The sequence below is a fragment of the Scomber scombrus genome, chromosome 11 (genome assembly GCF_963691925.1).
Source record: "Scomber scombrus chromosome 11, fScoSco1.1, whole genome shotgun sequence".
NCBI lineage: Eukaryota > Metazoa > Chordata > Actinopteri > Scombriformes > Scombridae > Scomber > Scomber scombrus.
The window spans coordinates 7,642,797-7,667,559 of record NC_084980.1 but is presented as its reverse complement, the minus strand read 5'-3'; the positions used below and the strand labels follow the sequence as shown (position 1 = coordinate 7,667,559).

Genomic DNA, 24,763 nt, shown 5'->3' with positions numbered 1-24,763 from the left:
TTTTTCTATTTCTCTCTGCGCCTCTTCCACTGCAACAGGCCACATCTGGTTTCCATAGGCACATACATGTCATCACAGAGAAGCGGGGGGAGGAAGAAAGAGGGGAAGACTGGGAGAGAAGGGGGAAGGGTGTGTATATCAAGGGAAGTCTAAGGAGTGGTAAGACAGACTGTCAAGATATTGCTGTCTTTCATCATGTCTCCTAACTCTTCTCGCATATGTTTTCATGACACAGGCCGGCTTTCCCCTAAATTGAGTCTTAAAGGACATCTATAAGAGCGAGTATGCATATGGGAGAGAGAGAGAGAGAGCAACCATGGGTGAGTAGAGTACAGACAAAGCGAGAAATAGTCCAAGGAGAGTAGGAGGAAAGTCAGCGAGACGTGCAGAGATCAGAAAGGCCACATCAGAGGTTGCCTTTGAAAGTGGAGCTTAGTGGGCCTCTATGCTGAGTTCCTAACAGTACTGGACACAAAGACCTGTGGTTACATTGAAGAGGGGAGGGCTGAGAGTAAGGGAGGGGAAGAGGAGGCGGACGAGGGAGGAGGGGGCTGCTTACAGTGCGAAAACATGTTGTTTTAACTGCCCACTCATCATAATGACTGGCCTTGCTCAGCTGACTGGCCTTTACCATCAACCCAAGCTCAACAGCAGCCACAGGTGGTCTGCTGTGGTCCTCTCCAGCTGTCACTTACGGTGCTGTAAAAGACCCACAACTGAGGAAACATTGTTTGAGTCATCTCCGCGTCTGTGAACGCAGAGCTGTCCATCTGTTCCAGGATCTTTTTCTCCACCACATCCGGGCAGGTCCAGCTTCTCCGACCTGACTGTGCTTCCTGGTCTTAAGCTGAACTTGGAGGACTCTGCTCGTCCAGGGTTAAAGCTGCAGTAGGCAGTTTTTGAATGTTGAATTCTTCAGACTTCAGTACTCACAATGTGGCATCAGCAAACTAAAAGTGTTCTTGGTGGTGGCTGGAGTTGCATGAGATGAAGTGATTCTCTTTGATGGGGACGGTTTCCTGTGGATAGATTGTTCAGGCGTTGCCGATTTAAGGAGACGATATTATATTTGGTTATTTCCTATTAGTGGAGAAGACGGCTATCAAGGGGACGACTGCCCATAAATGTCAGGTCTAAATCTGACTTGTCCAGGAGTTAGCTCAAAATTTCAATCCAGATTTCCAAAATATTCACTGCAAATATTCATGGGCCCCTGAGGCTTAAACCTGCGTTAATCAAAAAATGTTTACATCACCAACACATCAAATAACTAGTAATACTTTACAGTGAAACCCACCCATTATGAACACTCTGCAGTTCCCCTCAGCTTTATGTAGCCTTTTAGCTTATTTTGGCTCAGTTTGGTTTTACAGCAACTTTAATACTGTGGCTCACTCTCACGACTCTCATTAATGTTATTCACAGCTGAAGCAGGCAGCTGTTGAGAGGGAGAAAAAAAAAAAGCACTGCTAAACTTACTCTCTGTTACATGCCCAGCACCAAACGGCAGACAAAGAGAGCAACTAGCTTGTGAGTTACTGGAGTATTTAGCAGCTTAAGTGCCAGATAGTTTTCTTAGGAAATGGTGGGGACCTAAACAGAGCTGAAAGAGGTTGAATGTAGTCCGGTTAGAACTTTAGTGTAATCTTTCTCTTTATTTTCTTTGAGAAAATATATTTCCTTATTGTAGTTTTATTGAGAGCGTCATTATCCCATCACCTTTTTTCACCCCATTCCTCTTTTTTATATGAGCACACTCTCCTCCATAGCAAAATACATTATTTCTTCTAGCCGATGTAGCCAAAACATCATCACTTTGACCTTCAGTTCAACTTCTTTTCAAAAGCTCTGATTACACGGCGCAAACAACCGCACAGACGTTCCGACACACATACACGTCTTCTCCTGTCAAAGAGGTACTTTCTGCATGCGAGATAAACACTCATTAGGGATGAAAGACGAAATCCAGCGCTCTCATTCCAACCAGGCTGCCCCACTTAGAAATTTGCTCTTGGGCTGCCAGGGAGATGCCAGGGTGAAGGATTCACTGGTCGTAGCAGAGTCCAGACACACAGAGTTGCATCAGGGCAGAAAAATGTTATGCTCAGCGACCATAGGGCTGTAATTACATAGGAGCACTGCTGAGCTCTGCAGGATGAACGTCAAGACCGGAGAGACGGAACAGGGGAACCAAGGAAAGAAGAGGGCAAATACATGATTTACAACAGACAGAGAAGGGAAGGGTGGGAAACACATGGATTGTAAAAAGGGTTAACACTCTTAGCTTTCAGGAAAACCACAAGATTCAGATGAATGTGGAACAAAAGAAAATGCCACTGGTTATCACCCTAACATGGCATTGTAGGAAAGGGGCTTTTATTTTTTCAATATAGGCATTGAAGAAGAAGTCAGTCTGTGTGCTTACTCAAATATAATTTCATATTCTTTGTTTAACTTGGCTGCCTGAAGAAACTCTCCGTGTCAAATGTCATGACTGAGTTGAGGCAAGTGTAGTGTGACTGACACCTTGTGGATTTTAAGTGTAACTGCATATTGGTCTTTTAGAGTGTGTGCTTAGGTTGAAAAAACTGGAGTCACTTTGCTTGGAAAATGGCAGTAATTGAGCAATCCTTACTCGTTGTCAAAATCCAGTTACTTCAAACCCCGTCAGCAGGGAAAATGTAAAGAAAACGTCACAATAATTTCAAACTTCAATTTTTATTTGTACATTCACCACTGATAGGCGTACTCAAAGAAGAAAATTAAAAAAACAAAAAACAAACCTTTGTACTAAAATGATAAAATAACGATTAAAAAATAATATTAAAACCATTGTGAGAAAACTCATAATGCAGCCTCCCCTCTTGAGCCTGTATTGACACTACAGGGTAAGAGCGCTGGAGGAAGAGGAGGAAATGGAGGGAGGAAGAGAAGAGAATCAATGATAAAAAGGACATAATCATAATTTGTGTCAGGTGTGACAGCCGTAGATTCTCCCCCACAGAAAATCGTCTCATCTCTTAACTCAACGGGTGGGAGAGAGGAACACTGCATTGCCTTAGTAGTTATTCCACACCTATCCGAAAAATACCCCAGAGCTGCCTCATTTAAAGACCTGGGTTTTTTTTAGTATTCTTATTTGTCTGTACAAAATGTCAAACACGTCAATTCCAATATTTTCAGATTTATGCAAGCCTCCGCACAGAGGGATGAGTTTTCTCTTTAGGCAGGACTGGCAAGGAGAGCCTTGGACTACATGCAGCAACAAAAGGATTCCTCATCCAAATTGCAGAGCTGGCGACGACAACTGATAGCAAACCATAATTGGCACCTACACTTTTTGGGGGAAATAATTCAAATGACCCAGCGTGCCATACTGCTATGCCGTCAAGATGAAAAAAAAGATAACCAAAGAAAGAGAGATGCAAACATATAAAGAAAATATATCAAACCTCGACAGGAGCGAGACACATACAGCACTCTGGGAAACAACACTGCAAAAAATCATGGTCCCCTTTTAAGCATGACTGTGTGTAGGTGTAGATGTGCTTTGAAGTGACAATTTGAGAGATGGTGACGACATCGGTTGGTCCTCTGTTGGGTCTTAGTTGTAACAAAGTACATGTAGTGAAAGGCAAATGGAAGAGGGTGGGTCTCTAGGACAGTTCCATCAGCTGATTGGTCATTAGCGCCGCCTTTCTCGCGGGTCGCTGCGGCTGCGGGAACGTCTGCCCCCGCCTGCCCTGCTGCTGCTGCCCCCCGGCCTACGGTAACCGTCCCTGCGTTTGTCGTTCTCCCTCTCCCTTTCCCTTTCCCTCTCCTTCTCCCTGTCTTTGTCTCTACCTCGGTCTCTGTCCCTCTCTCTGTCTCTTTCCTTGTCTTTCTCACCCTCGCTCCGGTCTCCTGTGGCGGCGGCGCCGCTTGCTTTCATCCTCTCCTTGCGTTCCTCTTCCTTTTTTTTCTCCTCCTCCTCCTCCTCTTGCTCCTTCCTCCGTTTTTCACGCTCCTTCATCCGTTCTGCTCTGGCGGCTTCCCGCTGAACAAACTAAAATGAAGAAAATGCAAAAGTCGAGGCTTGAATAAGATACTCCAGTCTTTGTCATTTCAACTTGTGCATTACCAAAAGCAAACAAACAAAAAGCAGGAACTGATTAGTGTCTCACCTGCTCCTCTGTAAGTGGAAGCCAGTATATGCAAGGAGCTGCTTTAGTTTTCCGGAACAGGTCATCAAGCAGCTTTGCAGGGGGGTCCTCAGCTGCTTTCTCTGCCAAAAAGACACAGTATTAAAAAAAAGTGTCTGTTTTATCTAACACAAATACAGCCTCATGCCACATCTCCATCTCTTACCCTTCTTCTCAGTTTTCTTCTCCTTGCTCTTCCCCCTCTCCTTGCGTCGTCTCTCTCTGGAGCGTGACCTCCGGGCACCTCCCTCTTTCTCCTCTCCGGGTTTCCCGAACTCTTTGACCTTGTCGCGATCCCACTCCCGCTCCGCCCGGCCCTTCTCCCTGCGCTCCATTTCACGCTCGCGCTCGGCCCACTGGTCTCGCTCTGGGAGGAGGGAGGGCAGGCCCGATGCTCGACCACGGCCGGAGCCAGGACCCTGCTCCTCTGCTCCGGGTCTGTCGGCCGCACCCATGCCTTTGTGGAAGTCCAGCTACGAAGCAGAGACATGCTCAGGATACAGACGGCAGAGGATTGTGGGCATAAAAGACAAAAATGCACAGAAAACTTTAAGATCTTACTTCATCCTGCTGGCAGAAGTCTACGCTAAGGACTTTTGGGTTGCTCTGAGGCCATTTCACTCCATGAAGAGCTGCCCGTGTGTTGACGGCCTCCTCTGAGCTCGAGTACTAAATGCAGGGAGGGAGAAGAACACTGTGAGAATGAAAAGGACCCTCTACAAGCCAGAAGCAGAATGGTGAAAACTTACAGTGACATAGCAGTGAGACTTGATTTTATCAATCCAGAAGCCGTCCTCCACCAGGGTGCCAGTTCTGCTGAGCAATTCCTTCAGCTGCCCCAGAGTGAATGGCCTCACCTAAAAAACACATTTCAATCAAAATCATTATCAAAAAGCTAATAATTCAACAAAAACAACAGACTGCACATTGAACTTGAGACTACAAATATGAAATGTTTCAGTTGGTAGCCTGATCATAACAGTTTGATCCAGAAAGATGCAATGAGGTCTTCAGAGGTGCCTGAGAGGGAATCCAGGAAAAATCAACCCTGGACTGCCCCGTAAGCAGAGGGCATTTCAAGGATAACCCTGGCATCGTTTAAATTCTTTATTAAACAACAAATCCCCAGAAGACACCACAACCAGTGTTGTCTCTAGCCAAAGCGTGACATACATAGCATATGTCTCTGTCAAACAAAAGTCGCTCTGTGTGTCACTGGGCCTCCATTACAATGAACACTGGAAGTGTTATTTATTCTGAATGAGTTCTACAACTGCCTTATTAATCTCTGGGTGGCTCCATGTCGGGCAGATATCACTTTGTATTCTTGGGGAAGTGACTGTATTATACTGCAAAGAAGAATAAGCTACACTGGCTATGTGCGATACCAAAATTATGACTTCGATTTGATACCCATATAAATATCCTGATACTGACAGAGACACAAAACCATGGCAAAAACTTAAAAAATAAGGAAAAGTAGTCGGTCTGGATGTGAAACATGCAGTATGCATATTGGGGGGGGGGGGGGGGGGGGGGAGAAAGAATAAAAGGTTGGCATGCCCACTATGCCTGCAAGGAGTGGAAGCAGAGTGCCACACACACACACACACACACACACACACACACACACACACACACACACACACACACACACACACACACACACACACACACACACACACACACACACACACACACACACACACACACACACACACACACACACACACACTGACTGATGCACATTGACGCAACTCTTAGGAAATACGTACCAGTATTGATAAAATGGGGTATAGTACCATTTTTAACAGCAGAGTATTGTGACACCCGTTTAGTATCGGTTACCATGCAACACTTAATGTGCATTGTACTGATAGCATATGTTACTCAATGCGAACTGTGTGACTCTCTTATGTTGTTATGTTAGTTTCTGGATCACAATGGAATTCTATGGAGAAGAGGGGCAAACTACATCACACTGTGGCAACACAAAGCTTGTGTGTAGAATACATTCATGGCTGTTTTATTCTTTCTTGATAGCAATAAAGAGACAAAACAACAGCCTGATGCTTTAAAATGGGTAAAATATGCTTTGTTCATGTAAAGAGGCCACTAAGTTTCTATAAAAAGAAGCCCAGCTGTAACATCTGAAAGCTACGTTAAACTTGAACCATTGTTCACACTGATTCAAGAGGCTGGATCAGTTTAATTGTCGCTAAAGACAAAAAACAGGCAGTAAGCAACATGATGCCATGTTGTCTCATCAGATGCAACACATTAATGTAGTTGCACAGATTACCAGAGGGATCACCACAGATATCATTTGTTAAGTTATGCTTTCCCTCAGTGCTGCACTACACAGTATCAAAGATTACAATTAGCCCGAGTCCATTACCATTAAATAGTATAAAGCAGAGAGGCAAAGTTCTCACCAGATTGCAGATGTGAACAATGTTGGAGACTTTGCCGCGAGGTGGAGAGGGCTGCCGTGCAGTGCGCACAGGGTCGTCAATAGTGATGGAGACACCAGTTTTCTGCTGGCTGATGGAGCGACGAATGAGGGTGTCGCTGGTGGTCACTAGGATAAGGAAAGGATGAATAGGAAACACAGTATCTCCATTACTCACACAGCACTTTTAATGTAGAGACAGCTGACTTAAACTTTTATTAGTGTTCTCTGAGCAACTTTTGTAAAAACTAACAAAACATTAAAGTTGGCTCTATTACCAGTGTTGATTTCTACATCATGGCTGGTATGTGATGGTGACTCGGTTTCCATGGCGGCAGGAAAAGAGGTGTCCACCTTCTCTTCATGGACCCTTGTCTTTTCTCCGTCTCCCTGTAGGTCATCCTCTTCCAACTCCTCATGTCTGCTCCTCTTTGCCTCTTTCTGTCCATTCTCTTGGCTCTCCGAGTGCACCACCTTCAACAGAAGGAAGGCCTCACATGAGAGATAAACTCAGACTTTCCTAAAGTAAAGGCAGTTCCTTTACTTTTGTGCACTTAAAAACATAAAGAGTTGTAGACCAACCTGTGTGACAGTGCGTCGAATCTGAAGATCCTGGTCAGAGCGCTCCCTCTCTTCATCCTCTGCCCCGGAGAGGACTGCCTCCTCTGGGTGCAGGTCCACTACTGCCTCTTGTCCTATACACGGTCGGATGTCTGGGATCAGAGACTGGACAAAAAACACAAGGTGGATATGAGCTTGCTACTTTCAACACAGGAGACGAGAGGTGTGCAGGTGTCTCGTAGTGCATCTATGCATCCACAAGAGAATACGTAGCAACCAAAATGTAACATTAGTATTGCTATGCTGCAAATACCTTGAGTGAATCTGTGGTGATGCTGATTGAAGGTTTCTTGGCAGTGACTGCTGTGCTGGAGCCCCATCTCCTCTTGCGACCCGCCGCGGCCCCAGAGTCCTGCTCGCCCTCTGCACTGCCAGTGCCTGGGGACGATTTGCTGCCTGATAACAACAAAAAAACTAACTGAATCCACAGGCACATGGCATATCCAGTCAAAGTCTTTTCAACATATACTATTGAAATACAGATCCACCATCAAGTGATACAAGTTATTTAAGATGCATTTGTGTTGCCATTAATAGCTTATACATCATCAAGCTGCTATAATGAAATAGAAAAAGGCACAAAACCAAAACGGAGGGTAAGTCTGGAAGGGGTACTCACTGCTGAGAGAGATCTTACGAGCGGAGAAGGCCTTAGGTGTCTGAAACACAAGAAAATAGAAAACAACCCAAGATACATGGGAGAGGTAAGAGGCAGAAAATATGGTTTAGAGACAAATGGTCATCAAGGACTGGCTGGAGGGAAGGTGGAACAATAACAGGAAGTGGGACAAGTAGGGACTGAGAGTGAATGATAGAAACTGCTGTGCAACATCTTTCAAATTCAAGGCTACTGATTGCACTAAGCTCTGTTGTTTTTCTTCTTTCTTTGCACCATGCTGATTGTGCAAATTCATAATTATGTAATAATCTACAGGTTGAATATAATTTGTGTTGTAGTTGCGGTCAGCTGGTGAAAATACTGCAGTTCAAATTGCAGGGATGAAATTTTGTTATTTTAAAACTTAGTTTCACAGATGTGAAAGTCAATAGATTTTAAACACATGTTCAGTTCAACAATTTTGATTAAACTGCAGTGGCCACAAATAAAATAAACATTTTTTAAATGCTGCTTTTCCCAGCAAGGCTACAGAGAAAACAACTGGAAACTAAGCATTTTCAGAATAACTATGAAATATAACAGTGAATAAACGTCTACTTATTCCCTGGTACCACTGCCACCTGATCCTTACTGGTTTGGATATGGCCCAATCACGACTGCATGTACTGTATCTAGGCAACAAGGGTCCAATCAAAGGTGGCTGAGATGTTTGGGTGGAAATCTGAAAGCTGGTAGGCTGGCAGGATGGGTTCAATAGTTCATTGGGGTAAGGGCTTGAAATTGCTTTTGGCCAAAGCTGTCATCCTCAGGAGATTTGACAAAAGTCCTTTTAACGTTGTTGCGGGCTCTTCTAACAACAAACAGAAACGAGTCCAATGAGTTCAGACCAGACGATGAATGCTGACAACAGTCACTGCGCACAGTTGCGTTTGAGGAGCAGAAAGTTCATACAGAATGTCAAAAGTAGAAAATCTCTGGCGATGGCTGTTGTTCAAAGGGACCTAAATGGCAAGTCCTTCTTCAGTTCAAATAAAAACTGCCCACTGCAGTCCACATAGAAGACTTGGGATATTTGAAATTCTCATAGGATCCAAGAAGGGTATTTGCTGGAGAAATCCCATTCCAAGAGATTAACAAAATCCAAAATGTCCTTTCTCAACCACGTTACAGTTCACCAACACATGTCCATAATACCCCACTTTTTTGCAAGTTATTGTGGGATAAAAATGTCTCGGAATGAAAATCTGAAAACCACTCAATTGTTGAGAGGGTTTCACAGGAGCCTTGACGAGAACACACTTCCATGCGCATTTCTTCTGCATGCTGATTTTAAGGTGCGTGGCCAGATTAATGTATAACAAGATAAGAGAGGTGGGCCACACTGACTAGCCAACCCCTTCTTTGAATCGTCTAGTCCGATCAATAGCTCGTGCCAGCCATATCCATGACAATGAGGCAGCCTTTGTTGCCAGGGGTGTCCCTCTGCAGTGCAGCCTCGGGGGCTTATCTGTGGTCAACTCTGGATTCTTGGGGACAGTGGAACAGGTGCAGCAGTAGCAGTAGCAGTAGTAGTAGTAGTAGTGGCAGAGGTAGTATGCAGGTACCAATAGGGGCAATGGAAGAGGCATGAGCACCTTTATAACAAAGCAATCATTTGGGGTTTAAACATCAGCCACAGTGAGAAAACACCCTTGCTGTTTCTGCTTATGACAGTGTCAACAAAGGTTTTACAAACAGCCAAATCAAAAAATGTAACTACCTACACACATCCTACCACTTGTGAAAAGGGCATAAAGTCATCTAATGGGAATATATTTTTAAAATGTAAAGCTTTTCAACAAAGAATACAGACATACTCAAATGGCCTACAGTGTAATGTATCCAGGTTAATAAATGCTATGTGCAAATTAAAGAAATTCCACTACAAAGTGCATTAAGGCTCACACGGGTTCGTCCATCTAAGTCCTCAGCTACTGACAGCTTTGAGGACCAAGATGATTCGCTGTTCTTCAGCTGCCTTACCTCCTCGCTGGTCTCTTGAAGCTTCTCCGGCTCTGCCATGGCAGACTCCGTCACCTGCCTGTGTAGTGTCAAAAATACATATCAGCAGGAATAGAGGGAACAGATGAGCAGACCATTAGAATGGAATAAAGTGGTAACGCACCCTCCTTTTAAAGTCTTCACTATGACAAAAAACAGCAAACAGTAAAATAGAGACAGTAGGTCACAACAAAAATAATAATAAAAAAGGTACACGAATGAGATACATGTAGTACATATTTTAATAGAACTAAGGAAACCTGGAGTGTCTAATTTCCAAAAATATAAAGTCAAAACCACCTAAAATCAAATTTCCTAAATCCCAGATTTAGGAATAGTCATTTCATTTTAAAATCAAAATAACTAATATGCTTTGTACATTATCTGCAATTATTTGAACTAAACATAATTCTACAAATAATTCTTAGTAAACAAGCTTAACTCGCAAAAACATTGGTATGTTCCTTTAAATCTTGTGAAACTACTGAAAGCTTTTACAGTACAATGTAAGATGTACAGAAAACGAGATGCATCCTTCAACATGAATAATCATTTCTTTTAAAAATGACCACAAGAATGCATATAAAAAACGTATTAAAAGTCTCAGCGGGGTTAAAGATCTCTACTGAGATACATAAACAGCAACCAGGTGTTGCTACATTAAGAGCGCTGTATACACCTCTCGGTCATTTCACAAATGCGTTGTTGTTGTTAATCGTATCAGCGGGGGTCAAGAAGTGAGCCGAGGAAGAAAGAGAGCCACCGCAGTCCTCCTTCAAACCTGCTGCGTCCGTCCGGACCGACCTAAACGCTCAGCGGCAGCTACACAATACCTGACACGGCTCATGTCACCTCCATGGGCACGCACCAGAACACGTCCATTCATCCCGACTAAAAATTGACTTGGGGGAACTTCATAGCAAAGAGACAGACTGTGCTCGGTTAAAACGCAGCCAAAACACTGTGACTGCTGCTAAAAAAATTTTTTTTTTTTAAAAACAGTGTGTCGCAGCGAGCCACTTCTCCTCCCTCCCTCATACCTTCCTCTCACCACAGACTACTCCTCTATGAACGCATTCATGTCCGCACCGGCTGTCAAACACAATCTGCGACGGACAAAGCCTCGTCTGCTGTTTAGCTGAGCTCCTCTACGTAAAAAAAAATTCCCACATAGACCGTTAGATAGCTAAAGCCATCGACGAAGCACGGCCATGTTGCAACGAATGAAAAAAAAGATCATGTATTAAAAAAAAAAGAAAAGAGACAAAAAAAAAAAAAAAAAAAAAAGGACCCGCGTCTTCTCAGCCACACCGGCTTCAAGGCAGCCTCATCAATCGCCTGATGGGAAACACCAGACACTCTTATGATAGCGTTTTATCTTCACTGTGTAGTATTCACAAGGCATTCAGCATACTGATGGCTAGGCTCTAATGGAGTGGGATAATATGATGTAATGGTGGCGTTAAAGCAAGGACACAAAGCAACATTTTACAACATACAAACACCACAGATTCTGCTTTATATTAAACACTCTCCGTATTTGTTGCCTGTTTTTACTGCCTCTCTGCTTCTGAAACATATTCTACCATTTCTACTCGTTGCAAGGCTGCATATACATTTCACCAGTGTCTTAACTGAAGCTCATAAACCACAGTACCACATCATCAATAAATTGCATGAATTACGTTTTTATGAAAACGTTTTAAGCTGATTCCCCCCAAAATGACAAAAAGCATTTGTTTCCACCAACTGGTGCTGTAAGAATACTGAAGAGAGACTGCAGCAATTTATTTCAGATAAAGAGTAACATATCAGTTCTTTAACTCATTAACATGCATTTGCACATTGTGATGTTTATTGGTGGAAGTATGTAGGGGGGTGGCACAAATACTCTAAAGCTGCACCTCCAAAAAAAAAGGGGGGGGGGGCATTTCCATTGAGAGTTCTTAAAGAAAATTATTATGTACATTAAAACAGGAGGAGTTATAAGTAAATGACAGCTGTATTTAATAATAGGTGAGAGTAGTGAAATCTGTTCATAACACGGCAGAGCAAAATGAATGGCTCATAAGAGCTGAACCCAATCCTAACTCAAACCTTTCACACCTTTAAACGTGATTTCACACCAGAAAAAACTTCTATAAATGTGTTCCTGATAAAAATGATAAAAGCAGGTCTTTCTACTTTCTTTGATAGGGTCTTTAAACGTGTTCTGTTGAGGAAGAAGGCACCAACATCACTGATCAACCAGATGCAGATGACCTAGGGTGGGTGTGAAACACTAAACCGAATAACTTTTGATAAATCAAACCACCTTAGATGAAACTAAACAAACATAAAGTAATTAAATAACTAAGAATGATATGAAAGTAGAACCTCACATGCTGAGCTGGAATAATAAGCCACTGCCCATGCTGTATGAAAGAATGCACTATTGACTTAACAGTCAATGTCAATAGTTCGACCATCACAAAACACCATGTTTACATGTGTACTATGCACTTCAAAGCTTTAAGGACACACCTACATTCACACCAGTGCTTGTTAATCAGACACACAAACGTAAGATTTGAAAGCAAACCTTTGTTTGTCCTTCTTTTCTTCCTGTTCTTCACTGTCTTTTCTCTTCCTTTGGATCTCTTCTCTGGTTGGTGCATCCAACAGCTTCTGTGGATTTAAAAGGGTAGCAAGAGGAATAAGATGGGGAAAATATATGTTGGTGAAGCAGTTAATATAACACTGTAGAAGGAACAAAAAATAGGATAGATGTAAAGCCATCATGTGGTACATCTGTAGAACTCCTGATTTTTAGGCTAAATGTTTTAAAGTAAGAATTTAAATGTTTAAGTATGATGCAGTTGTCTTATTTGGGCATAAACTCAAAAACCTGTGGATATGTATTAGCAACTGACCTCGGTGTGACTAGCTCTATCAGCAGCTGTGTTACTCTTCTCCACAGGCATCTCTCTTTTGCTCGGGGAGGCTTTTGGAGTCTCCTTTACACCTTCAGCTTGAGCCTCTGCAGTCACCCTGTGCTGTGGGGAGGAATGTCTCCCAGGTTTCCCTTCCTAAAAGCACAGAAAACATTGAACGCACGGAACAAACAAATATTCAATCCATCTTTTGCAGAGAATCTAAATGTCAGTGAACCTCACCGGCACTGTAAACCTATAACAAGAATCTTTGGAGTAAAACTCAGGCAGTGAAGTGTTCATTAGGAAGCGAAACTTAAAACTTTATACAAATGTTTTCCAACATACTTGGAATGGCAAACAAACAGACATTTGCCGAACCTGTTTACAGTACTAAATTAGGAAGCTACCACACCAAACAAAGCTGGGACCATGGACATCTTTGCTCCACTACAGAAATAGGAGAGCAAAGAGGCAGCCTGTCTCTTTGTATCGACATGTCTGAACGTACTGCATCAACATAAGTTTATCCTGAAAAATGAATACAGCAGAAAGCAGTGAGGCCGTGAAGTCTGCTGCAATAATGCCATTTGACTGACAGAGGGACTTAAATATTAATAAATAAGGCACTAATATGTTAAGCTGCCGGCCGTGACACTCGAACTGCATTTACAGGCGTCTGTCCTTAAAAGAGGACGAGTTCCAAAATGTGACACTAAATGTCAAAGACAGAAAGAAATTTGACTTTTAGATTCCATACCTTTCTGCCTCTGGAAGTGGAGCAGGTTTTCTCTTGAGAAGATGAGGATGAGCCAGAGGACCCAGATGATGAGGACCCAGAGTCCCAATCGGAGGAAGAGGAATCATTAGAGGATGACCTTTGTCTCCTTGGTTTCTCTTCCTTCTTTGAATCTCTTCCCCTCCGCTGTGCAGCATCTACTGGGCTTGAAGGACCCTTGCCTTCATCTGCATCTTTCGCCTTTTTGGTGGACTCCTTGGCAGCCTGTTCCGTCGCCACTGACTCAGCTTTGTCTTTTCTCTCCGATCCTGTGCTTGTGTTCCCTTCTTCTTTAGGATTCAGTGTGGTACTTACAGGAGTCTCCTCCTCAGACTGGCTCCTCACAGAACCCTGTGGCCTGCTGACGGCAGGTTCCTGTCTTGCGCTATCTTTCTGTTCAGCGGAGGGCTGCGGTCCTTCCTGCTGTCGTTCCCCAACGCTGGCCAAGGAGGACACGGGTGAGACCCGGGGCTGAGGGCTATCAGAGAAGGTACGGGGCCTCTTGATGACCATGGAAGTAGAGGAGGGTTGGGGCTGAGTTGGGGGGTCCCTTAAGAACCGGAACTTCTTGAATGTCGACTGTTGCGAAACAGATGTTGGTGACATTGGGGAACCTGCTTCTGTTGCTTGGGCGTCACTCTGGGACATTGGAGCTTGGGCGTCTTCCTGCGCTCCCGCCTCTGTCGAAGATTTTCTACCTGGTCCTGTGGAGAGGGGGGGAGGGGTGGGCAGGGAGGTGAGACCAATCTCACGGCCACGTTTGGATGGAGGGAGGTGACTCTCCCTCTCCTTTTCAGCCATCCTAGCTCTCTCTTTCTCCTGTACCAGGGCCCTCTCCTGCTCCTCCTTCTCTTTCTGCATGGCTTTCTCCTTCTCTAATCTTTCTCGCTCCCTCTCCTCCTCCAAGGCTTTCTCCCTTTCGAGCTTCTGCTGCTCCAGAGCTCTTTCCAGCTCCAGTCTTTCTTTCCTCTCCTTTTCGGCTCTTTCCTTCTCCTTCCTCTCCTGTTCCAGAGCTGCCTCTCTCTCCGCCTTCTCCTTTTCCTCCCTCTCTCGTTGCAAGGCTTGCTCTCTCTCTATCCTCTCTTGCTCCAATGCTTTCTCTCTTGCAATCCTCTCCTTTTCCTTCCTCTCAAGCTCTAACCTCTCCAACTCTTGGGCTCTCTCCCTCTCCAACCTCTCTTGCTCTAGAGCTTTTTCTCTTTCTATTCTCTCTTGCTCTAAAGCTTTCTCTTTTTCGATTCTTTCTCGCTCTAAGGCTTTCTCTCTTTCAATTCTTTCCCTCTCCAAGGCTCTCTCTCTCTCTAGTCTCTCTTGCTCTAAGGCTCTCTCTCTCTCTAGTCTTTCTTGCTCTATGGCTCTCTCCCTCTCTATCCTCTCTTTCTCCAACGCTTTCTCCCTCTCTAATCTTTCCCTTTCCAACCTTTCCTGCTCCAAAGCCTTTTCTCGTTCGATCCTCTCCTTCTCCTTTCTCACAGCCTCCAAAGCTCTTTCCCTCTCTAACCTCTCTTGCTCCAGAGCCTTTTCTCTCTCCTCTCGTTCCCGCTCCAAAGCCTTCGCTCTTTCTAGCTCCATTGCCCTCTCCCTTTCTTCTCTCTCGCGCCTTTCCCTCTCCTCTCTTTCTCTCTGCAGACGTTCTTGCTCCAGGGCCCTCTGCATCTCAAGTTCTTTCTGCCTCTCTAGCTCTAGAGCCCTCTCTCTTGCCAAGGCCTGCTCCTGCTCTTCCCTCTCTTTAGCCAAAGCTTGTTCCCTCTCGAGCCTCTCTCTTTCTAGAACGAGTTCCCTCTCCCGCTGCAAAGCCTTTTCTCGTTCCTCTCTTTCTAAGGCCTGCTGTCGCTCAAACCTCTCTTGCTCCAAAGCTCTCTCTCGTTCCTCTCTCTCCAGCGCGAGAGCTCTTTCTCGCTCTTCTTCTAGCGCTCGCTCTTGCTCGAGTTTCCTCTGCTTCTCTTGCCTTTCCAGTTCAAGGGCCTTTTCTCTTTCTATCTCAGAGTCCCTCTCTCTGTCCCTCTCTTCTGTCGCAGTGGCCTTGAGCACACTCACAGGTACTTGAACACGGGCCGAATGTGCTCCTGTGACACCTTGGTTGGTGCCTGGAATCATGGGAAATGCCACATGACCTGCAGTGTTGGCTGTGTGAGTGATGGCAGATACCAAACCCAATGCAGCTGCAGGCAAACTGCTGTCCTGCCTATCGCCTTCCCCGTTGCCGCCGTGCCAACCTGCTCCAGAGAAGGCACCTTCAGACTCCATTTTACGTGCCAGAAGGGTCAACGGGCCGGGCTTGCGCTCGGCGTGTCCGCTCCTCTGTGGTTCTGGGCTGCTACTGCGGCTGCCGCTGCTGGAGGAACCAGAGCTAGAGGAACTGGATGAGCGTCTAGCTGGTGCTACATCTGGACTCGGGGGGCTCTGCTTAGGGGTGTCAGGCAAGGGGAAAGATAACTCTGGAGGCGGGGAGGGAGGAGGGGTTGGCTGTCGGAGTTGAGGAGACAAAAGGGAAGGGATGTGTTGCTGCTGGGGTTGACAAGATGCTCCAGACCTCTCCCTGGTCGCGGGCCCTCTGGCTGGCTCTCTGGCGCTTCTTCTGCGCATGTTGCTGTCCCAATCCTCATCATCGCCATCCTCTTCGCCATCCTCGCTGTCGTCATCGTCGCTATCTGCCACGAAGTCGCTGGGTGCGGCGCCCCTGTCTGGCCGGTTCTCACCACCAGGAACACGCAAGGGCACAGAGCCAGAAGCAGGAGGACCAGACATGTCAGCCTCCTGGTTCCCGTTATCCTCTCCCTCATTTGCTGCACCGAACAGTCCCTCTCCACCAGATGGGCCGGGGGGCTTGTGCTGGTCAGCCAATGCTGGTGTAACATCCTGATTAGGACAGAAAGGGAGTTGAAACTTATTTTGTCACAGCATGGTGCCGCTTTTCTTCCATGAAAATGCTCGGGCACAATTCTTACCAGCGGAGTCCTTTCAAATGTGCAACATCTTTTAGGGCATGAAGAATTTTCAGATAAAAAGATTAGAAAATGTAACTGATAAACAACATGGAAGGAAAAGAAAATTATGTCTGACCTGGGCTTGAGGAGGACCTGAGGTGCTGTTATTAACTTCTGTGTGATCTTCTTGCTCTGTTTACAGAAAGTAAATCAAAATCACAAAAACTGTTTCTGCCGTGAACAAAGGTGTGTGCAGTAAATCACTTAGTACACTAAAGGATTCTACCTATACTTACCATTGGTTTCATATGCCTCGCGAGCCTCTCTCTCCAGACGCTGCCTCAGGAGCTCCTGCTGTTTAGCCAGATATTGCTTGATAAAGCTGTTCTGGCTCATTTCCTCACCAATCTAAATAAAGGGAGAGAGTTGAAAACAGACTGCAAGATTTTGCACTGATTGAAATTTTGTCTTTTACTTCAGAGATAACTGCATGGGAAGAAAATAAAACGCATCTTTGAGAACTTACCTGTGAGTTTGGCTGCAGTCCGATGTGAGCGGTTGAGGTCCTCTGCAGATTCTCCAGCATGAGGGCCTGTTATTGAGACAATAAACTTTATTAGGCATTCTTCCAGATTTGTTAGAACCAGTACTGGTGCTTCTAAGTGTATGTATATCTATTTTATCTTATTTATGATAACCTAGTTACTGTGTACTATATTCAGGAATCATTTTGATTCGGACTTTCAATATTCCCATGCATGACACAGTATAAAGAGTCTCGGTGTGGCCTGGCACAAAATATGAGGGATAAACGTCATTCATCGTCACAGTCTCCCTTTATTAAAAACTTAAAGAGTTGGAGAATTCTGTTTTTAAGGAGCTTACAGTAGAGAATGACAGAAACAGAGGAGGATGACATACAACAAAGTTCCCTGGTCAGAAGCAAACGAGGAACATGGTAAGTAATAGTCATACGGGTCAATTGGACCATGACAGGCAAAGCAACCCGTAAGCTGTGTTGAAAAGCAGAACAGACTGGATATAATCTGGACAGGGTAACATGCAAAAGCTGCTGGACATCACTATCTAAAATGTACACATTTTTAATTTAACACGTTCACTTTCAGCCATTCAGCCTCTCTCTGACTCTTCTCGTCATATTCTTTCAACCACCATGTACAAACATGCATATGAACAAAAAATACTTTAATTATGTTTAATAAGTGTATACTGACCAATATTTCCTACATTGATGTTGTTTAATATACAGTGCAGTATAATAAAGTATGGTATGGTATTGTATACCATAATAGTACCACTTTAATTCAGATGTACTATGGTAGGTACCATTTGGCCTTCATTTTTAAAAGTTTACAAAGTAAATGGTAAATGGACTGTACTTATATAGCACCTTTCTAGTCTTTTACGACCACTCAAAGCGCTTTACATTACATTCACCCATCGCAGCAACGGGAGCAATTTGGGGTTAACTGTCTTGCCCAAGGACACATCGACATGTGGACTGGAAGAGCCGGAATCGAACCACCAATCTTCCAATTGGAGGACGACCGCTCTGCCTCCTGACCCACAGCCACCAAAGCCAACTAACATTAAACTACCTCCATAACTAACTACTATTAAGCCTATAGCTGTCATTCTGTAATATTTAATTGTTTGCCACGTTGTATTGTATTACCAACATTTGTTTAGTTAGTTGATTAACAATATCATTCGCCATTTAACTTAGGCAACCTCACCAATACATTATCAACCTGAAGAGTCTGTACAGTTACCTACATATTTGCAATAGATTTGGTGTGTAAGATAATGCAATTGTTTTTATAGTTCTGTAGTTTTTAATAGTGGCTACAAAAAATTAGCTTGTAGAGACCAAGTGAGAGGTAATACAGGATAAATAAGTGTACGATATGAAAAGTGTGGAAGTGTTGAAAAACATGGTTGATTTGTTTATCTTTTTTTTTTTAAATCCTGTTTTTTTCAATTATGTAGTCTTCCATTGAGAATTGTGCAACTGTCCTTTATCCCAGGAACCCTTTTCAGCTTTTCAGAAAGACATACAGGAATAACTATAAGAAAACCCACTGAGTTCAAGAGGCCCAAGGAACAGATTTTAGAAGGCTCTCGTAACTTTTCTCTTAACGTTCTGGCTATGAATGACTAGGAAGTTGTGACCAGGTAGAGAGACTGGAAAGTTTTGTTGAACTTCAACATTGTGTATTTAGAATTGTACATTAAAGTGGGACTGTGAAACTGTTCACAAAGACATATATGCAAGACAAGGATGAGCTGAACAGCAGATAAACATTAAGTGAAAGAAATGTGTGCGTTCAGTTCGGTATTCTACATTTGAATTTGAGTGTTATAGCTACAGTAAAACCAGAATGATGTTTAATATTAAACGCTTTTAATTATCATTTCTCTCTTGAATCAACATAGGTGCAGAAACAAATGCTTCCTAGAGGTAAGCATTCCTCAATGCAGCAAAAATTCACTTCAATAAGCACGTCCTTTTCTTCCCTCGACACGCACACATACATAGTTCAGCTAACAATATATTGTGGGGGGTTTTTTCCGTCAACACTGAAAAGCAAATGTAAACACCACTTGTTATTTTTATGGCGCAATTCTGGCGACAGATGCTAACCGGGCTAGCTTGCTGAAATAGAAAAGAATGTCCCAACTTTCATGGGGGACGAGATAAGGTTGATTACCTGCCGCAATGTAAACAAACCGGCTCATACGGCACCACAGGCAGCTCTCGGGCCTACAACGCATATTCAGCACATTTGAGCAAAACGGCTCCTAAACAGAGCGTACTGTGTCTATTCAAGTACAATGCGTAAACATGTGAAGTTAGCATTGGCGGATAAAAACTTGTCTAGCTTACTAAGTTAACTGTTGTAATGTTAATCACCCCGACTAAACTCATGCACATCAACAGTGTGCGGGGCAGACTTCCGTTCAACGTTAACGTTAACGGCAGCGAGCCAGTCGCTAAAGGCCACCGCTCAACTCACAGCATTAGCCAGGGGAGCTAACAGGCTAACAGGACAACATCACCCCCAACACACACTTCGAGATTACACACTAAGTTGACTCAACTCCCGCTTTTGCTGCGACTGCGGTATTCGTGCACGGCGGAAACATCACTCGATCGCAACATAGTGCAATTGCGCACACTTTCAACTGATTAGAGATCGTTAAACTCGACAACTCTCGCTCCTACGCTGCTCGACAGTAACGAGAACGTTACTCAGTTGTCGGCCCTCGAGAGAGCATCAGCCCGTCTCACCGTTAACGTTAGCTCGGAGGCACAGTCCCCCCCTTCTCTCTCTCTCTCTCTTGTATTTCGCTGCGGAACTCACCCCTTTGAGTCTTTTAATGAGAGCATTCTTCTGCCCACTTTTTGAAAGCCCTCTCTCTTCAAGAGCAGCTTTTAAATCCGCCACACGAAGGGACTGGAGCGGTCTCCCGTCCAGCGTAACGTCTTCGAGGTCCGCCATTTTCCCTTCCTCTAGTCAGTTCCCAGCGAGAGCGACGAGCAACGCCCTCCTTCACTGACGTCAGCGCCAACGACTTCCCCCTAATCAAACCAATAGAAAATAAATAAACAAAACCAATCAATAACTGCTATTCCTAGTGGAATCCTTCAGTCAAGCCAGTCTCCCCTGTGAAAACCACGGTCTAAACTAGCTCCCTGCCTTATTTTGCGGTGCGTGTATAAGGCATTACGGTAAGAGTGAGCGCGACCTGATTTAACAAAAATTTAAAAAAGGGAAAAAGAAACTTCACATTTCGTATTTTCACATTTATTCTGCCAAAAATGAATAAATGAGAAAACAGATAAAGAAAAATACTTAAATAATTAATCAAACAAAATGAATAATCTAAACTAATTTTTGAACTTTTGTTTTTGATTTTATTGTTGTATATCTTATAATTGCACTTCAAGGTCCTTTTTTAAATTAATTAATAGATTAACTTTCCCTACTGTGGGATCAATAAAGTTTGATCTTATCTTATCTTATCTTATTAAAATGAATAGTTATAAAAGTAATATGATGTTTCCATTTTTACTTAATATAGCCTAGACAACCTCGGAGTGTCACATGAAAAATATCAGGACATTCTGATGTAGTTTCAAAATTAAAGCCCTATAAGTTCGCATATATGAACTATATTTGAATGATCAATTATTAAAATTGTGACATATAGGCCTACTATAAATAATAAGAAACTTCCTGCTTCCACTCAACTATTTCACTTCACATTGATAGAATATCTCCTTAGGGTGTCACTCAGAAAATATAAGGTCATTCTGTTGTACATTTTAGAAATGAAAGCCCTCCAAATTAGCACATCTGAGCTTTGTTTTCTATCAATGAACATTAATAGGAAACTTCCTGTTTCCACTCAGCTAGTTCACTTCACATTTATTCACCCAGAAAATATCAGGTCATTGTGATGAACAATTTCATTACATTCTTTGGATATCTCGACCCCCTGATTTATTTTAGGCCTACCAATTTTTCAGATAACCCGCCCCCTTGTTCCTTTTGGCCATTTTACAGAGAACATCCCCACTCCCACCCATTTTAGCTGTTTTTGGAATAACCCGCCCCTCCCTTACTAATTTTACCCATTTTTTGGGTAATACCCCCACAGTGCTTAATTTTGCTGATTTGTCAAACAGTCCGCCCCCCTGGCTCATTTTAGCGAGTTTTGGGACGATCAGCCACCATTCGTCGTTTCGCTAATTTTTTGAGTAGCCTGCGCGCTTTACATGTTTTACCCATTTTTGGGCCTCGTACCCACTTTTCGGGTAACACGCCCTGCAGTGCTTAATTGTACTAATTGTTCAAACAAACCACCTCACTCAACCTCACTCATTTTAGCAATTTTATGGACAATCTGCCACCCTTAGTCATTTTGCCTGTTTGTCAGGTAACTCGAGCACTTACTCGTTTTACCCATTTTATGGCGTAGTGCCCAGCAGGGGTTTTTGGTATCATGCAGATTTTTCTTGGCAAATGAAAAACATTGCCTGCATTAATACCTTTCGACTCATCATCACAAACAACCATGATGGGTGACTGAATTGCTTTCTTTCCAAATATCCTTGATCAGTCTGAAATGCCTCAAGGAAATATGTTACTGAGTGAGGCAATGGCGTGGTCACAAGGGAGATATGTAGTGAATCGCAAGGGTGAAGGATTTTTTTGGAGTATGCCTGACCACAAACTCAAATACATTTTTATGCTGCCGGCCCGTCACATCCAGATAAATGATGTCCTCCTGGCATCACTCCTGATATATTTCTATGCTCCTTAAGGAAAACAGTGGAACACCTTTTGGGTGCAAAAACACCTTCTGGAGGACCATGTCAGGAGTGTTCTTTTTCTCATCAATCATTACCTGCAGACTGAGAAGTTCACTGCTGTGTTGAAAACTTTTCTGTCATTCTGTCATCTCTGCAGCCAGATTGCATTACGTCCTCATCTATTTTTGCTGGCCTCTTTAGACACATGGCTCTGGGAAATTGTTTTTGTAAGTCTTGGCCTATTATATCTCTGTCATCTGCTCTTCCCGGTTATCCCTTCAGTTCCATTTGATTATGAGTGCTCCTTGAAAATCCACTTTTGCTCCTAAGTCGTTTTTACTATCTACTGTGACAGTAAGTGTGACGGGGCAGTCCTCAAATTGGCAGTAACCAAGACACCAGAATTCAGGGCTTGTTTTTTTTGGATCTTAAAACCTTTAGTATGTGCCTTTTGAATGCAATTGAGCAATATAGATGCTCAGTCCTCAATCCTTTAGAAATTACATTTCTCCACTGCAGTCCTTTAAACCCCCTTTTTTCTTTTTATGATATTCCAGTATTTCCAGTCAATGAGATGGTTTCTGCGGGACTCAATAAATCTATCTTCATCAGATATATAACTATAAGAAAACACAATGTTATTGCTTTTACAATTCTTTAATAATTATATTGTATACTTGATTAATAGCATGTTGTATGTGAACTTGACTCTTTATATTAGCATGTTCATAATTTTGTAGTGTGTTTTTACTTTGCCTATACTTCAGAGTTGTCAAGTGTTAATACACATTTACTTTAAATTGTGTTTATTCCATTACTGAAAAAACTGTTATCATTGATACATATTAACATTATTCAAGATCATTTTTAAATTTAGTCAGCTGTGACAAAATGTTGTAAATATATCCAAAAAATAAGTGATTTATTCAAAAATAAACGTTAATAAACACAATATGAACTAAGGAAAAACCATGAGATGTGAGCATCAGTCAAATCAGTGGTGAGTGCGTGTGTGTATGAGTGTGTGTTAAATAAAGATGTTGACTGAATGAACACAAATAAACAAATGTTGAGCAATATAGCTCATATATGGAATTTGTGTGAAAGTCATTATGGAAAGTATGCAATCTTCTAATTTATTAGTAGTAGTAATAGATGGAAGTTATTTGCCAACTCTCATTAAAACTCAAAGAAGTCCAAAAAGTAGAAGAAGAAGAAGAAGAAGAAGAAGAAGAAGAAGAAGAAGAAGAAGAAGAAGAAGAAGAAGAAGAAGAAGAAGAAGAAGGTCATATTTAGATATTTAAATGAAAATGGTTTGATATCCAGATTTACATTGTAATGTAATGATGTTACACTCCAATCCAGTAGGTGGCGACATACAACTTGAACGTGGCTTTGTAGTCCGCCAGTGAAACCAAACAACAACAAGAAGTACATTTGTTAGCAAGATTAGCACAAGTCTGGTTCAACGTCGCTGCTCTTCAAATATGCCTGCAACAAAGTGATTCATATCCAAAAAGTTGGGAAAAACAGCCATTCGTGTTAAGAGCAGTGTAGTGTGATGCTGCTGAGTTTACATTCAGACTCCGACGTTGGCAATGCAGTGATAAAAGCTACATGTTAACGTTACCCTCACCAAAGGATTTGCCCTTTCGGCAGCAGCTGGCACTGGCGATTAATTTACAGCAGAACCGGTGAGAAGAACCGCTGGCTCTTCTCAGGCTGACTCAAACCTCTTTCCAAACATGTCGTGGTTCAGTCATGTTAGTCAAAGCTCAGGGCAGCAGCAGCAGCCCAATGACACTCACAGACTTTCATCCACTGACTTGTGTAGCCCTCACCACTCCAGTCTCAGGGGTCCCACACAGGGATTATCCACCATGGCATCCCAAAACTGGACCGGCTTCTCCTCTCCCAGCATGGACGTGTTTCCATCAGTCCCGCGGGGCGTCACCTGCCCCCCGAGCCTAGAGAACCTGTCCTGTGCTTCTCCCAGTGCAGGCCATGCTAGTGACCTGGAGCCCATCTCATATGTGACCCTTCAGGAACAGAGGTGCGTCCTGAGCTGGTTCCAGGGCTGGACCCCCACACAGAGGGAGAGGTTTCTGCAGGACCTGCTGGGAAAAGCTGTTCCTGGGAAAGTCTGCACCCTGCTAGATTCTCTCAGTACTCTTCAGGTACTTTTTGATGCACTCTCACGACTAAGCAATAGACTGGTGTCATGTCTAGGTTTTTTTTTAACATTTAACATCTGTTTTGTCATTTTGCATCTTGGCCAGGTTAAAGACAGACTACCAAACATCTATGAATGCCAGCTGCGCCTGTGGACCCAGTGGTTTGACTCTTGGGGAGAAGAGGAGAGGAATCATTTCCTGCACATACTGGAAGAGCGGGATCCAACATTTGTAGCACACTTCTACAAGAGTGTAGCGGGTACAGCAGGAAGAGACTGAGCAATACTTGTGATAGAGAAGCAGATGTGATAACAAATGTGTTTAAAAGCAACTTGAAGAGAAATGTGTATTATATCCAAGATAGTTCCTCTTCTGGTTGAGTGAAATATGTCTAACTGCGATGGGACTTATTGTTGAAGGTAACCCGTTACATTTTTTTCAGCAACAGAACAATTCAGCAAAGCTTTTTTCAATTCAGTTTTCTACACCAGATTCTTCCAACATTACATCGCTTTCTACAACAACAACAACCGTTTTCTTTCATGCTTTCATCATGAGTGAAGCTCTGCCATTTAGCAACCCTTATTACGTAAACTTGAAGTAAACCAATTTAATATCTGGCTGAATTACACTTTAGAGAATTATAATTAAGAAAATGTAACTTTCTGTATCCGGATGACATGTACAAGAGGACAATTTTTTTTGTAAACTTACAAGA

At 43.2% G+C, this 24,763-nt stretch overlaps 2 protein-coding genes across 2 annotated transcripts; one reads left to right on the top strand and one right to left on the bottom strand.

The window, feature by feature from the left end:
* Window positions 1-2,702: 2,702 nt before the first annotated feature.
* On the bottom strand, window positions 2,703-20,054 carry acin1a (apoptotic chromatin condensation inducer 1a). The gene is made up of 18 exons (XM_062428592.1): window positions 19,917-20,054; window positions 17,057-17,122; window positions 16,827-16,938; window positions 16,667-16,722; window positions 13,586-16,462; window positions 12,826-12,981; window positions 12,495-12,580; window positions 9,896-9,953; window positions 7,874-7,913; window positions 7,508-7,650; window positions 7,216-7,359; window positions 6,912-7,107; window positions 6,617-6,762; window positions 4,931-5,038; window positions 4,743-4,850; window positions 4,348-4,654; window positions 4,164-4,264; window positions 2,703-4,045 (listed from the first exon to the last, which is right to left on the bottom strand). The coding sequence occupies exons 1-18, from the start codon at window positions 20,052-20,054 to the stop codon at window positions 3,686-3,688; spliced, it is 5,202 nt and encodes a 1,733-aa protein (XP_062284576.1). The 3' UTR covers window positions 2,703-3,685.
* A 3,239-nt stretch (window positions 20,055-23,293) lies between these two features.
* c11h14orf119 (chromosome 11 C14orf119 homolog) lies at window positions 23,294-24,451 on the top strand. The gene is made up of 2 exons (XM_062429741.1): window positions 23,294-24,048; window positions 24,151-24,451. The coding sequence occupies exons 1-2, from the start codon at window positions 23,617-23,619 to the stop codon at window positions 24,322-24,324; spliced, it is 606 nt and encodes a 201-aa protein (XP_062285725.1). The 5' UTR covers window positions 23,294-23,616; the 3' UTR covers window positions 24,325-24,451.
* Window positions 24,452-24,763: the final 312 nt, after the last annotated feature.